General features: G+C 34.6%; 1 protein-coding gene across 3 annotated transcripts in view; it reads right to left on the minus strand.

Annotated features, from left to right (window-relative positions):
• FMRFa (FMRFamide related propeptide) overlaps positions 1 to 15,431 on the minus strand; it is a 76,733-nt gene that overhangs the window by 12,004 nt on the left and 49,298 nt on the right. For all 3 annotated transcript variants that reach the window (XM_090166659.1, XM_090166662.1, XM_090166661.1), the window contains exons 2-3: positions 8,437 to 8,509; positions 3,691 to 6,212 (exon numbers count right to left, since the gene is read on the minus strand). In XM_090166659.1, coding sequence (XP_090022785.1) covers positions 3,691 to 6,212; positions 8,437 to 8,509 — 2,595 coding nt within the window. The remainder of the gene's footprint in view (positions 1 to 3,690; positions 6,213 to 8,436; positions 8,510 to 15,431) is intronic.

A 15,431-nucleotide genomic window follows, 5' to 3' on the forward strand; every position in this document is an offset into this window, starting at 1 on the left:
ATTTATCGGTGATTTAATCATTTCCTCAAATAACAAAATAACATTTATCGGTGATTTAATCCTTTCCTCAAAAACAAAATAACATTTATCGGTGATTTAATCATTTCCTCAAATAACAAAATAACATTTATCGGTGATTTAATCCTTTCCTCAAATAACAAAATAACATTTATCGGTGATTTAATCCTTTCCTCAAAAACAAAATAACATTTATCGGTGATTTAATCATTTCCTCAAATAACAAAATAATAATTTTCGGTGATTTAATCATTTCCTCAAATAACAAAATAACATTTCTCGGAGATTTAATCATTTACTCGAATATTATAAAATAACCCAATCTTCATATGACATAAAATAACATTACTCTGTGATTTAATAATTTTCTCAAGAAGCAAAAAAAAAACATTCCTCTATGATTTCATCTTTTTTTCGACTTGTAACATTCTCAATGTCAAATAATTTATTTCGATGAGGTGTTCTTGTTGCAGTCTAGTGCAGCGGTTCCCAATTTTGTTTTGCTATGGAACCGTAAATGAACCACCTAATTCTGGCGGAATCCCAGCTCATTTCTTTTACTTATCTTAAAAGACTCTTGACACAAAGAAAGATGGCCGCACTGCGAATTCTCGGAAACCCTGTGACCCTTCCACGGGGTGAGTGCGAATATAGGGTTGCAGCAATACAGGGGCTCTTAAATTTATAAAATTCGTTGTTCCTAATTAAATTACATAATGAAGAATTCAACTATAATTTATATTTATACCTCAAAACATTCCAAAAACAATAAGAATAACTGATTAACTGTACTCATTAAAATCAAGAATGAATTCAGGTGCTTAAGCACATGAGGCCAAAGCTTTTGGCACTATTATCGCATGCTTTGTAGCGAAAGCTCATCTGGTTTTTAATCGCAAATCGTGTACATAGCTGGGGATCTTCTGTGTGAAAGACTATAGTGGAAAAAGCAAAAGCAGACAATCTTCCTCTACTTAGTATGCGAAGTTGGAAGGGTTTAGAATTTTCAGAAATTCTATATTGTTAGGTACCCGAATTCATTCTGAAAGTTAAGATAACCGAGTTTCTTGATAAACTATTATTTTATTTATACTCTACACATCGAAAATAAATTTGTATGTTACAACTTTTACAACAATATTACGAAACTTATGGAAATAAAAGGCGTGTTATATTCTTAAAAAATAACATTTAGTGAAACTTTTTCATATATTTCATTGATGCTATATTAAGCTCTAATATATTTCATTGATGCTATAAAGCTCTAATATATTTCATTGATGCTATATTAAGCTCTAATATATTTCATTGATGCTATATTAAGCTCTAATATATTTAATTTATGCTGTATTAAGCTCTAATATAATTCATTTATGTTATATTAAGCTCTAATATATTTCATTTATGTTATATTAAGCTCAAATATATTTCATTTATGGTTATATTAAGCTATAATTTATTTCATTTGTGTTATATTAAGCTTTAATATATTTCCTTGATGCTGTATTAAGCTCTAATGTAATTAATTTATGTTATATTAAGGTCTACTATATTTAAATTATGCTATGTTAAGTTCTAATATAGTTAACTTATGCTATGTTAAGGTCTAATACATTTCATTTGTGTTATATTAAGCTGTAATATATTTCATTTATGTTACGTTTATGATTATCTTCGTTTCAAAAACATGGTGTTCACAGAATAGTTTTCAAAATTGTTTTCAGGGATTCAACACCATTTCCTTTTAAAGCCAGTGATTTAAGTCGCGTATTTGAGTAATTTCATACAAAAAAATACTAAAACAATGGAATATGTAAATTAAAACCGTTTTATCTTTTGACGTACCCCAAGATATTATAGAACTGTTGGTTAACAACTATGGTATGGTTATAACGCCATGAGAGCCTTCGCCACAATTCGTTGTACATTTTGAACTACTGATAGATTATTTAAAATTAGTTTAAACATCCCCGAGGAAAATCGTAGAAAAAATTCTGTTCCAAAATTATTTTTAAAATTGGACAGATCGCAATTCTATTTTGATTAAAATTTGGATACACATTTTGTCATATTGGATCCAATTACTAGCTTGTAAGTATGAAATTCAAATTTGATAAAGAGTATTTGATCGAAACCGAATAGGCGATTGAATAAAACATCTTAAAGAAGTAATAGTTCCGAGAGCCAGGACCTACAAGTTACTGTTTATACATATAGTGCTTGTTGAGACAATGGAAACTTTTCACCTGTACGGTATACCACAAGTGTTTCCTGATAACCAGGTAGGTTTTTTTTGACATATTAAGGCTAAGCAAAAATACGACGTTCTGTTTACAGGTGAAAAGTTTCATTACAAACCATGACTATATAAACAGTAACTCGCAGGTCCTGGCTCTCAGAAATATTTTTTCTTGCCGATTTCCTTGAAGATGTTTTATTTAAGCGCTTATTGGATGTGTTTTGATTGTAGTTGGGTGCAATTTTGGACGCAGGATCAAGTAATTTTCGCAAGGGATTCCTGTCATTTAAACAGCCTTTTTAAAGAGCATTTTTACGTTTAACCATTAATTTATTAAACACCATTTATATTAAACAGGCTTGCTAAGCACGTGACTAGTGTGATGCGAAAATAGGGTCCACTTACAACTTTTAAAGAGAGGGTCAAAGAGAGGATCAAATGTTCACGGCGTTAAAGTTTACGGTTTTACTAACAAGGAGATTACCCGAGGTGTTTATTTCCGATTTTGTCGGGCGTAATAAAGACCTATATGAGATATGAAATTTCCCAAAAGGAGACGTTGCACTACCCGTTCGATTTGCCATGGCAACCGAAAATGTTTTTGACCACTTAAAACAAAAATAAGAGTTTTTCCTTATTTTACCCCCAAAATGTTCCAATTTACCCAAACTTAATGAAATTTTCCTAAACGTGGTTCAAATTACCCATTTCGTGATTTTCGAATTTTTCGAGAAAATCCCATGATTTTTTAAATGGAAATTTATTTGTTTTAAGTGGTCAAAAAACATTTTCGGTTGCCATGGAAAATCGAATGGGTAGTGCAACGTCTCCTTTTGGGAAATTCAATATCTCATATAGGTCTACATCATGCCCGACTTTGAACAAAATCGGCAATAAACACGTTGTAAGTGACCTTATTGTTAAATATTAAAGCAAGTGTCGGCTCTAGGTGAAGTAGCTCTTTTTTCAACAGATGTCACTAGCGTCGAAATCAAAACAAGAGGCTGAAGCTACATTTTGACCCAAAAGGTGGGACATAAAAGTATGCTTCGCGTTGATTGGCTCATTTGTAAATTTGTCAATAACTTCAATTATAGTAATTGTTTACAATATATTTTGTATGGGATATATAATTAGGTTAAAGTTCACTAAATAGAGTAAAAGTGGTCTAAATATAATACTCTATAATGGCTCTCTGACGACGTTATTGTTTCGCTATTTTGAATTTTAGCTTCCGTTCCCATTAATAGATGGCTCCACGCTCTCCAGTAAAGTCGTTTTTTCGAAGATTTGGATAGATTCATGGCCATCTCTAATAACAGGGGCCTTTTCATAATACAGGTGGCAATGATAGAGCCGACAGTTGCTTTAAAGTTAACGGTTTTACTAAGTGTGTGGAAATGGATCATTCAGTGTTTAAAAAGAGCACTTACTTCGTAATTGAACGCATCATCCGAATCGTCGTTTCGTTTTCCGAAATGCATCATCGTGTTCCTGGTCGCCCCTCGTTTCTCCAGTTCCCTGTTTAAGACGTCGAAGAAGTACTGATTTTCGTCGAAATCTTCATCCGTGTCGTATTCCTCCAAAGGGTGCGTTAACCAGTAGTCGACGAATTCGCCATTCTCGTCTCCGAAGCCGACTTCTTGGCTGACTTCGGGGCTCCTCTTCCCGAAGTGCATCAGGCTGTGAGTGCGGGGTGTCGCCCTTTTGCCGAAATGCAGGAAACTGTTCGGGGTGGTCGAAGTGGTTCCCCTTTTCCCAAACCGCATAATGTTATGTCCACGTTTCGTATCTTCTCGCGGTGTTCTGGACAGTTGTTCCAATAGAGCCTTGAAACCCGGTAGTCGGTAGAGACCGATAGAAAAGGGGTCGATACTTCTCGTTTTCCTCGAAATGACTCGGTTAGCGTCTCCAGTCTGGTTCGAAATATCGCTCCGTTTTCCAAAATGCATAATTTTCTGATTACTTTTCTTCGTTCGATCGAGAGCGAAACGTATTCGCGGATTTTCGAGTGATTCCTTCGAAGCGTCTTCCTTTTTAATTTCCCTTTTCCCAAATCGCATTAAATTGTGAGATCGTTTGTCTTCGGTTTCGAGACTATCGCTAATGTCCGATGCGCTAAGTTGATCCGCTTCCTCCGAGCCCCGTTTGCCGAACCTCATGAGATTATGCGCTCGTTTCAAATCTCCCTCGTTCGAGTAATCCTTTCCGCCGAGAGCGTCCTTCAGCTGCTCCAAAACGTTGCCTTGCCTCTCGGAACTCGTGTAAACTTGGTTTAGCACTTTATCTTCCGGTAAATCAGACAAATCCTCGTTTTCGCTCATTCTTTTACCGAAATGCATTAAACTGTGCGCTCCGCGTTTCAGATTTGCTAAAGCGTCGGTAATGTCCGAGGTTTTCAATTCGTCGCCACGTTTTCCGAAATGCATGAGTTGATGTCCGCGTTTGTCATCTCCACTTTCTCTCTTACCGAAACGCATCAGATTATGAGCCCGTTTGTCGTCTTCCATGTTGTCTCGCTTACCGAAATGCATAAGACTGTGAGCCCGTTTGTCTTCGTTCATGTCGTCCCTTTTACCAAAACGCATCAGATTATGAGCCCGTTTATCATCTTCCATGTCGTCTGCCCTACCGAATCGCATCAGATTATGAGCCCGTTTATCATCTTCTATGTTGTCTCCCCTACCGAATCGCATCAGATTATGAGCCCGTTTATCATCTTCCATATCATCTCCCCTACCGAATCGCATCAGATTATGACCCCGTTTATCATCTTCTATGTTGTCTCCCCTACCAAACCGCATCAGGTTATGAGCCCGTTTATCATCATCCATATCGTCTCCCCTACCGAACCGCATCAGGTTATGAGCCCGTTTATCATCTTCCATGTCGTCTCCCCTACCGAATCGCATCAGATTGTGAGCCCGTTTATCGTCTTCCATGTCGTCTCCCCTACCGAATCGCATCAGATTGTGAGCCCGTTTATCGTCTTCCATGTCGTCTCCCCTACCGAATCGCATCAGGTTATGAGCCCGTTTTTCATCTTCCATGTCGTCTCCTCTACCGAATCGCATCAGGTTATGAGCCCGTTTATCATCTTCCATGTCGTCTCCCCTACCGAATCGCATCAGATTGTGACCCCGTTTGTCTTCAGTATCGTCCCTTTTACCAAAGTGCATTAAGCTGTGCGCTCTTTTGTCGTCGCCGTCAGCTCTCTTTCCGAAACGCATCAGGTTGTGACTCCTCTTTTCCTCATCTTCTTCTAGCTCGTCGTCAGATCGTTTACCAAATCGCATCAGATTGTGACCTCTTTTGCCGAACCGCATCAGATTGTGACCTCTCTTGTCGTCGAAATCCCTTTTGCCAAAGTGCATCAGACTATGCGCCCTTTTCTCGCCTTGAAGTAATTGCGAATACGGTTCTTCGTCTCTTTTGCCGAAATGCATTAAACTGTGGGCCCTTTTAGTTTCTTCGGAATCTGGCGGGAAGGAGGAATCGCTCTTTCCAAATCGCATCAGGTTGTGGGCTCGCTTGTATTCGAGTAATTCGTCGTCTAGAACATCGTCTCTTTTGCCGAAACGCATCAAATTGTGGCCTCTCTTTGAATCTTCGTTTCTCAACGCCGCGATCTCCTCTTCGTATTCCCTTTTCCCAAAATGCATTAAATTGTGAGCGCTCCTTTTATCCGGCGATACGCTTTCATCATCCGGGGACTCCGGAGAGGCGTAACCGGATTCCTTGGATCGTTCAGTTTCATCAACTAAATCATTATTCGCGCTCGGATGACTCTCGGGATAGTATTTGTTGATAAAGGATGGACTCTGGGCAGCGTTTAACAAATTAATTAGGCTTTGTTTCTCCGATAAAGGTGTTTTGACAGTCGTCGAAACTGCACCCGTATTTTTCTGGTTCAATGATTGGGGCTCCGCTGTTCTCGCTATTTCAACGGAATAAACTGAAACGAAAATAGAACGACAAATTTACATTCAAATATATGTTTCGAAGCGTTAGATTTGTTGACTGGCCTCGGAGATATTCGCGCTTATATTATTCACGCTTTAAAAAACGGATTGCTGTGTTATTGAAAGTATTAAAAATTATCGTTTTCTAAAGCTAAATTTATATCCCGTTTTCGGTATGGTGCACTTTTGACTATCACATTGGCTTTTTTATGTTTGAATTTCTCCATGCATGAATCCATGGAGTGGAAGGCTATCAGCGAAACTTGCGAACACTTTTCGTACGCAACGTCTGTTTTTCGAGGCGTGGAATAAACAAGGTGGCCTAAAGGTAATGTACAATATCTGGATAAAAAGGTAAGTTTATGCCCAAAAACATGTAAAAACCACACCATCACTTTTCGGACTATATTTATTCACGCCTCGAAAACCAGTTGGCCCGTTAGGATTAGAGTTTCATGCGAGTGGGTTACTCTATGCAAGAATCTATTCAGAAGCTAATGTTGTGGCTTCATATTAAAATATTATTATAGAGACAGATAAGTCATGGTTTTAAATGCATACTTTTATTTATAATTAAAGCAAGTGTCGGCTCTAGGTGAAGTAGCTCTTTTTACAACCGATGTCGCTAGCGTCGAAATCAAAACAAGAAGCTGAAGCTACATTTTGACCCAAAAGGCGGGACATAAAAGTATGCTTCGCGTTGATTGGCTCGTTTGTAAATTTGTCAACAACTTCAATTATAGTAATTGTTTACAATATATTTTATATGGGATATATAATTTAGGTTAAAGTTCACTTAGTAAAATTGGTCTAAATATAATACTCGATAATGGCTCTCTGACGACGTTATTGTTTCGCGATTTTGACTTTTAACTTCCTTTGCCATTAATAGATGGCTCCACGCTCTCCACGAAAGTCATTTTTTCGAAGAATCGAATAGATTCATTATCATCTCTAATAAAAAGGGTCTTATCATATTACAGGTGGAAATGATTGAGCCGCCACTTGCTTTAACATCGTTTTTCACCATGTTTATGAAGTTTCATGTTTATGATTATGACTTGACATTCTCTGTTTCAATAAGTAGCCTGTTTTCAAGACCGGTGGCAGCTCAAGTGTAGTACTTAGATGGTACGATAGATGTCGTTTTCCGCAGCCTTTCCCACCTAGTGTATTAGGTCTGATTGGTTGAGCTTACCAAAGCCATTTATTGCCGTATATATGCAACGGGGCATGCTGAGTCCTAGACTCTCGAATTCCACACGTCCACCGTCTCCTGACCGAGGCTTAGCATCGAATTTTAATCGTAAATTATGATAAATATCTTTGTAGTAGATAAGTATTTGTTTAAAAGGTTTCAAGTAATTTTCATCGCCGGTTGAAGTTACAAATCACCGGAGCTTCTCGTATGTGATTAAATTAAAATAATTCGCACTGCAGCTATGATAGGGGGCGATACTTTAAGGGACCTTTTTGGTGTAATGCGGAAAAGCATCCAAGGGGTTTTTCATTGGAGCCGCAACTTGCTTTAAAAGATTACAATTTTAAACAAGTTAATATCTATGATAAATTAATAACAATGGATACTTATTGGACAATAAAAATATTTTATTTTAAAGTAAAGTATATTTTTAAAATAATTTTTTTTATTGTAGAATAAGTTTTTATTCTTTAAATTTATCATATTCCTATGAATTAATAACTCGCATAAATCCATTAATAATGTTATCTTTATTTAATAATGTTAAGGAAAAAAAATTCCTCTATTACGTACGTTATAGAACGTCATCCATACTTTTTAGAAAAATGTATGACAACATAGTAGCTATGATTAAAGGTACGAAGTGCTATTATGCTAAAGGTATGTCTGTATCTTAACCATACATTCTAACTCAAATCTTTAAATAATAAATTGATAAAATCTAAATAAATATTATTTTAGAAAAGATAATACGCCTGGATATGGGAATTTATTGACATTACTAAAATTATACTTATCCCGTGAATTGAATTATTTATTTACCAATTAATCTAGATAACAATGAAAGCTAGTTCAAAATTTTTATTTATAAAGGTTTTACCATAGCCATGTTATATAAATATTTAGGTTCTTAGATTGAAAGTCGACCATTCGGTAACAGGGCGTAATAACGATTTTGAGCCTGGTCCAATGGCATTTTTTGAAATTTTCATATACAGAAATGTAGAAACACTTACCTGTCTGAAATGAATACAAGAGAAAAGAGCAAAGCTCTACGATCCGAAATGCTTTCCTTGGAAAAATCATCATCTGCGAAATAGAACAAAAACACACTTATAAAAACTTATTATTATTCCCACAGATGGGAAATTAATGTTCGAATAATATTTGAAAGAATAGGCTCATCTAGACGATCTTAACCGTCATAATGTTCGTATCGAAAATATTTTAAAAAGCGTGTAATAAAAAATAACTACAATAAATAGGAATTTAATTAGTAAATGGTGATCTTGTCCTTCATAATGTTCATATCGAAAATATTTTAAAAAGCTTGCAATAAAAATAACAACGATAATTAGGATGATCTTTTAGAATTGGCAACTTGAGCACAACCATCTCTAGGGACAATGGACAAAGGAGGGGAGAGCCAGTGTGTTAGATAATGTACGTCAGGGTAGAGAGCTGTTGGTGGACGTGGCATGAAGGGCTTACCACCACCATCCTACTCAATTTCATCCGGCCAACTGGGATAAAGGCATGGAAAGTCGCTAGATGACTTGGGCCTAATGTGGTGCCAAGGGTATTAGCCTAGCTGATTATTATTGTTACTATTAGCCTGCAGGATAAAGTAAATTCTTAAAGGGGCTCCAAAGTTCGGTGGCAAAAAAAGAAAATTGAGCATGCTTTTCATTCCCCCCAACCCCTCACTCGGCCTTGGCAGAGGCGGGCAGAGTCAACCGTAAATTTCGCACTTTACTGACTTTACACACATTTTGCCACCGAACTTTGGAGCCCCTTTAATATCTTCGATTAATTATAAATATCCCAATATGTTCGTCACTTTTTGCTTTGCCCAGGTAAAATAAAAATGAGAGTCGTTATTACTCAACACTTTCGCTTGTTCAAACCCATACCCTCCCATACTCCACGGGCCCCGGTAATCTGTATTCACTTCCCTCCCTGAAACCATTCCCTGAACTTCGTACCGAAAGTAGCTTTATTGTAAAGTTTTCGCTATACGTCCTTGGGGGAACAGAGGTCGTATATCTCGTTCAATAAAAATGGAATGAGGCTTTACAGCAGCGAATCCCGATTAAGTTTTAAAACCAGGAACATAAAAAAATAGGATACGTCCTCATAAAGGTCGATTGTCTTGGGCGTAGTTTTATCGACCCACTTGACAAATGGTAGTTTCTTTGTTTTAACTTAAGGCGTGAGAAGTGTTCAATGCTAAAGCGGAAAGAGCCTCCGTATTTTAAATTTTTAAACCAGATGCGAACGCAAAGAAAAAACAACCCGCAGGGGTTAGACTATATTTTCGTTGGACCGGAAAATATTTTATAGACGTAATGACCCGTTGAAATATTATTATAATTCTGGCGCGATGGCAGATGCTAGCTCGATTAAGGAAGATATTCCTTCACCTTATATCGTATGAATAATTCTCAAGAGCCTTAGAACTAAAGCTTAACGGGGGATTAAAGATGCCGCCGCTGGGGCTTTTTTGTCGGCTTTTTCCTTTGAAGGTTCGTGTGGGTAGACCCTAGATAAAAACTCTTCCGCTTCCTGGCTTTTCTATCTGTTTAACCTCTAAGGTAATGTGTCCAATAAACGAAAGTAGTCTGGTAAAAGTGATAAATGAGCAATATATAAAAAGCCACGCGTTTCACTTTTATTTTTTTATAGCGATTACAAAAGATTTTTCGCCTGGATGCGGTCAGAGGCTTACCAAAGAAAAACTTTTTCACATTTTGATCCATTGTCTTTGATCAAATATCACTTAATCAAGTTAATCATAGTCTGCGTAAATACCATTGAATCAAACACTTCTTCATCATATTCTGGTCGAATGATATGTTATCAAATTTAAGTTTATTATTATCGTATTAAATGGTAATCAACGTGGTCAGACTCTAAACAGAGAAAAGGCTTATCACATTTTTATCCATTGTCTTTGATCAAATATAATTTAATCAGAATACGGCTAGGTACTAATTGATCAAATACTACTTAACTATATTCTGGTCAAATGATATATTAACAAATTTCACTTTATCATTCATTTTTTAAATAGTATTCGCTGTGGTTAGACCATTACGAAAATATGTATTTCGCATATTTTGATCAAATACCACTTAATCATAGTTTGATCGGATGATATTGGTTCAAGTACCACTTTATTATATCTGATCAAATAGTAATCGATATCATTATCATTTTTATCCTTTGTCTTTGATCAAATATCCTTTGATCATAATAAGACCAATTGTTTTTGATCAAACACCACGTTATAATATTATCATCGAATGTTATTTGAACAAATACCGCTTTATCTTATTCTGATTTGAATGTTATTTGATCAACAACCACTTAATTATATCACTGAATCATAATTATATACATTTTTATTGATCAAAATGCTATTTAATGTATTCTGATCGAATGTTATTTCAACAAATACCATTTTACCATATTCTGGTCAAATAATTATATTTGATCAAAGACTTAATTATATAACTGGATCGTAATTAAATAAATTATTTATTGATAAAAATCCCGATAAAATTCTATTAAATGCATTCTGATCGAATGTTATTTCAACAAATACAATTTTATCATATTATGGTATATGCAATAAATTCTAAACAAGTTATGGCAATTCAATTAGACAATTTTCGCAATGAGTTACATAATAATTAAATTATAATTTGAGAAATTAAATTGTGTAGAATACAAGCGTAATCTGCCTTATATGCTGAGATAATGACAATGGTAGTAAAGTCATGCATTGTATGTCTTCACTCGCCCGAAGTATCTCAATTTGGAAAGAGCCTGGTTTCGCGGTGGTCGATCTAGCCGGGAATAAATTGCTTTTCTAAGCGCTGTTTTCGTGAAGGAGCAGCAGGTATCAAGGGAATGGTGCTCAATTTTCGGAGAGAGAAAATATCGCTTAAGGAAAAGGTTAAGTAAGTCCTGATAATAGGCGGGATAATTAACCACAACGCGACTATTAAATGAATATGTTTATATCACAACCTCACAGCGCATTATCAACCGTCTATTTGGATAACACAATGAATATAATTTAAAACGGTTTATATATTTAAGATATTTACACCAAATATTAGTACGCTATGCATTTTAAATTTTAAATTTAATTAATTGGTTCCTGTAAGCGTTGTCACTATTTACTTAACGATGTTAAGAAAATGGAAAACAGTTCAATACTGATATTTTGAAATGGAGTTGCTAAACGATACAGATTTTTTGAAATGACGGTTACTGAATCATACCGTTTTTTTGAAATGTTGGTTGCTAAACTATACCGATTTTTAAATTATGGAGGTTGCTAAACGATACTGATATTTTGAAATGGAGGTTGCTAAACGATACTGATATTTTGAAATGGAGGTTGCTAAACGATACTGATATTTTGAAATGGAGGTTGCTAAACGATACTGATATTTTGAAATGGAGGTTGCTAAACGATACTGATATTTTGAAATGGAGGTTGCTAAACTATACTGATATTTTGAAATGGAGGTTGCTAAACAATACTGATATTTTGAAATGGAGGTTGCTGAAGGATACTGATATTTTGAAATGGAGACTGCTAAACGATACTTATATTTTGAAATGGAGGTTGCTAAACGATACTGATATTTTTAAATGGATGCAAACCGATACCGATATTTTGAAAGGGATGCAAATCGATACCGATATTTTGAGGTATATAAAATTCGATACCGATATTTTGAAAGGTATGCAAATCGATACCGATGTTTTGAAATGGATGCAAACCGATACCGATATTTTGAAAGGTATGCAAATCGATACCGATGTTTTGAAATGGATGCAAACCGATACTAATATTTTTAAATGGATGCAAACCGATACTAATATTTTTAAATGGATGCAAACCGATACCGATATTTTAAAATAGAGAATGCTAAGCGATTAAATACCAATATTTTAGCTGATACCCCCTAATATTTCAATGATAACCTCATTGAAACATTTAATAAAAATTGCCAAGAATGTTATATTTAAATAATGAAGCAAAAAACCTTTTTAGTTATATCAAGAATTAAAAAATAATAATCCATTTCCTTAAATATGAAAATATGAAAATATGAAAATCTTTTATATTTGTTCTATTATGAGCCAATAATAAAAACATTTTACGAGGCCACTTTATGACTCTTTTCGGCCATCTCTCTTTCCTCAGATCCAAGGTTTAATTTTACTATCCCGGAAGGGAATTCAAAGAAAATATTGCATCTCTTATCGATCTCTGATTTAAAGCTTTAAGGGTGAGCCACATACGACGTGGATTTATTGGATTGCTGGGAAAATTATAGATATGTGGTTACTTGTAAACCTACATTAAGTAATATTTAAATCAAGTTTAGGCTCTAGGTGAAGTAGCTCTTTTTTCAACAGATGTCGCTAGGGTCGAAATCCAAACAAGATGCTGAAGCTACATTTTGACCCAAAAGCTGGGACATAATGGTATACTTCGCATTGATTGGCTCGTTTGTAAATATTTTATATGGGATATATAATTTAGGTTAAAGTTCACTAAGTAGAGTAAAGTGGTTTAAATATAATACTCTACAATGGCTCTCTGACGACGTTATTGTTTCGCTATTTTGAATTTTAGCTTCCGTTCCCATTAATAGATGGCTCCACGCTCTCCACGAAAGACATTTTTTTCAAAGATTCGGATAGATTCATGGCCATCTCTAATAACAGGGACCTTTTAATAATACAGGTGGCAATTTTAGAGCCGACAGTTGCTTTAAGAGGATCATCAGGCTAAACCCAGAACACGTTTCTGCGCAAACTTTCTTCAGAGTGCTTGGGTGTCATATTTTGGCCAGACTTTGTACGTTATTATGCAAGTAGTAAACCGGTGAATAAAATTCCTTTTCAATAAATATTAAGCTCTTTGATTATAAAAATTCTAAAGTAACTTTTCAAAGATGTAGATTTAAATAAAAAAGCGTAAAACTTCAGCAGTACATTTCAGAACGTTAATCATTAAGTAAAACATTTCTACAAGATAAAAGAAGTCTTCAACATTCAATCAAATTAGATTTAAAAATTATATCCAAAATATGTTATATTTTATCTCTTTTCGAATTACAATTTATGAAATTCTATTTCTTTTTGTTTTTCCTATTTTTATTATTTAATATTATTATTTTATTTCCAGTTGGATCCAAATATAGACATTACATCAAGTCCGAAATAAAATTTTCTTCCTACTTGATCAAAATTATTTTATTCAATCATTATGGTTTGAAATAAGTGTATGCACTTTGTATTTCCTGTACTATAAACTCCTATTAATATTATTATTTTTATATTTTTATTCTAGTAAGATCCAAATTTGAACATCAAGTTCATTTTCGTATGGGACGACCTTCAACATTTTATTATTGAACTATAAATTTTGCCCATAATACAATTAGTGTGAGTCCAGTCCTAATGGTCCGAAACGTGGCTGGTCAGACACGTTCACTAGAGTCTCGATATCACGTACACTAAGGATATAAATGTAATCTTAGCTTTCATTGAACGGGGTTTCTGGTGGTGCTACGCTATAGCTGTTAAAGGATTTTGATCAATTAAGAACGAACAAATACTTGAACCAGAGCAAGCACTAATGCTTTTAAAGATGAAATAATATTTTTCCAATCTTATATCTTAAGCCGGCTAATTTTTAAGATAACAAAAACGTTAGCCAAAAAAATATAGTGCCGGGTAAATTCCGTCAAATATTGATTTTCTACAACAAACATTGTAAAATAAATTTTTTACTTCTGATCGTGTTATCAGACATAAGAGGTTTTTGAACGCCAAAACGTTGACAGAAATAATTCAACAACTAAACGCATCAGAAAAATCTGCTATCGAATAGCTTAATTTGAAACCCTTTTGATACCTATCGTTAAGTCATAACCGGAAAAAGTAAAAAAAAATAATAAATTTTTGGATTTTCTGATGTATGAATCAGAAAGTTGTTGAAAGTACCTCTGCAATTTCATAAAATAGGTAAAATTAAAGTAGCAATTTCAAATATAATAGAATTTATAAATTTCTATGTATAGTCTTTTTGAAACATGTATTATGTTTGTGAAAATAAATTACAAATAATTTTTTATACTTAATTTTCTGTTAATAAAAAATAATTTACTTTAGTGGCTTAAAAATAGCTAAGAGTTTAGTTTTGGTTAATACAAATTTGTCCTTTGTTCTTTCAAAGATTCGAAAATTAAAAAAAATTAGGTTAGTCTCGAAACACAAGCAAAGGAAATATTACTAAAGAATGTGTGGGTATTATAAAAAAAATTGCAATTTCCTGGTAGTAAAGCTAAATATATCTTTACTAAATTGTGCCTTAAAAAATTAGGTTTTATCGATTTTTCTCCAAACGTGTTTGAGCACAATTTCAATCAATAAAAATTTACTCTATTGTTCACACAGCCAATTATTCAACGTCAATAAGTTAAGTTTAATTTTAATTAAAATTGTTTGAAAATATGAGTAAAATGTCATATAAAAAAACGTTTTATGGAAAACACGACCAACATAATGAAATGAAAACTGCTACGTAGAATAATCCCATACATATCTCCAAAAATCCGTATAAAATTGATTATCCTCTTTCAAGTGGAGGGTGGTATAGGGATAGACTTTTACCCCTTTAATTTCGAAAGAGGTTATAGTCCCTTTAAGTTTGAAAATGATTGAGACCCGGCCCCTATGACGCAGGCTTACCAGAAACACCAGTCATCAGACCAGTGGCGTAGCCAGGATTTTGTTTCGGGGGGGGGGGGGGCACACAATTGAAAAAAAAGTAAAAAAATAAAAATATTTTTACGTACGACCATACGTTTCGGGGGGGGCATGTGCCCCCTGTGCCCCCCCTGGCCACTGCATCAGACAATTATTCTAGGTAAAGGCAAAATTATCCCTATTGTATAATATTTTAGGTATAATAAAT

The sequence above is a fragment of the Leiobunum rupestre genome, chromosome 2, assembly GCF_980474605.1.
Source record: "Leiobunum rupestre chromosome 2, qqLeiRupe1.1.hap1, whole genome shotgun sequence".
Taxonomy (NCBI): Eukaryota; Metazoa; Arthropoda; class Arachnida; order Opiliones; family Sclerosomatidae; genus Leiobunum; species Leiobunum rupestre.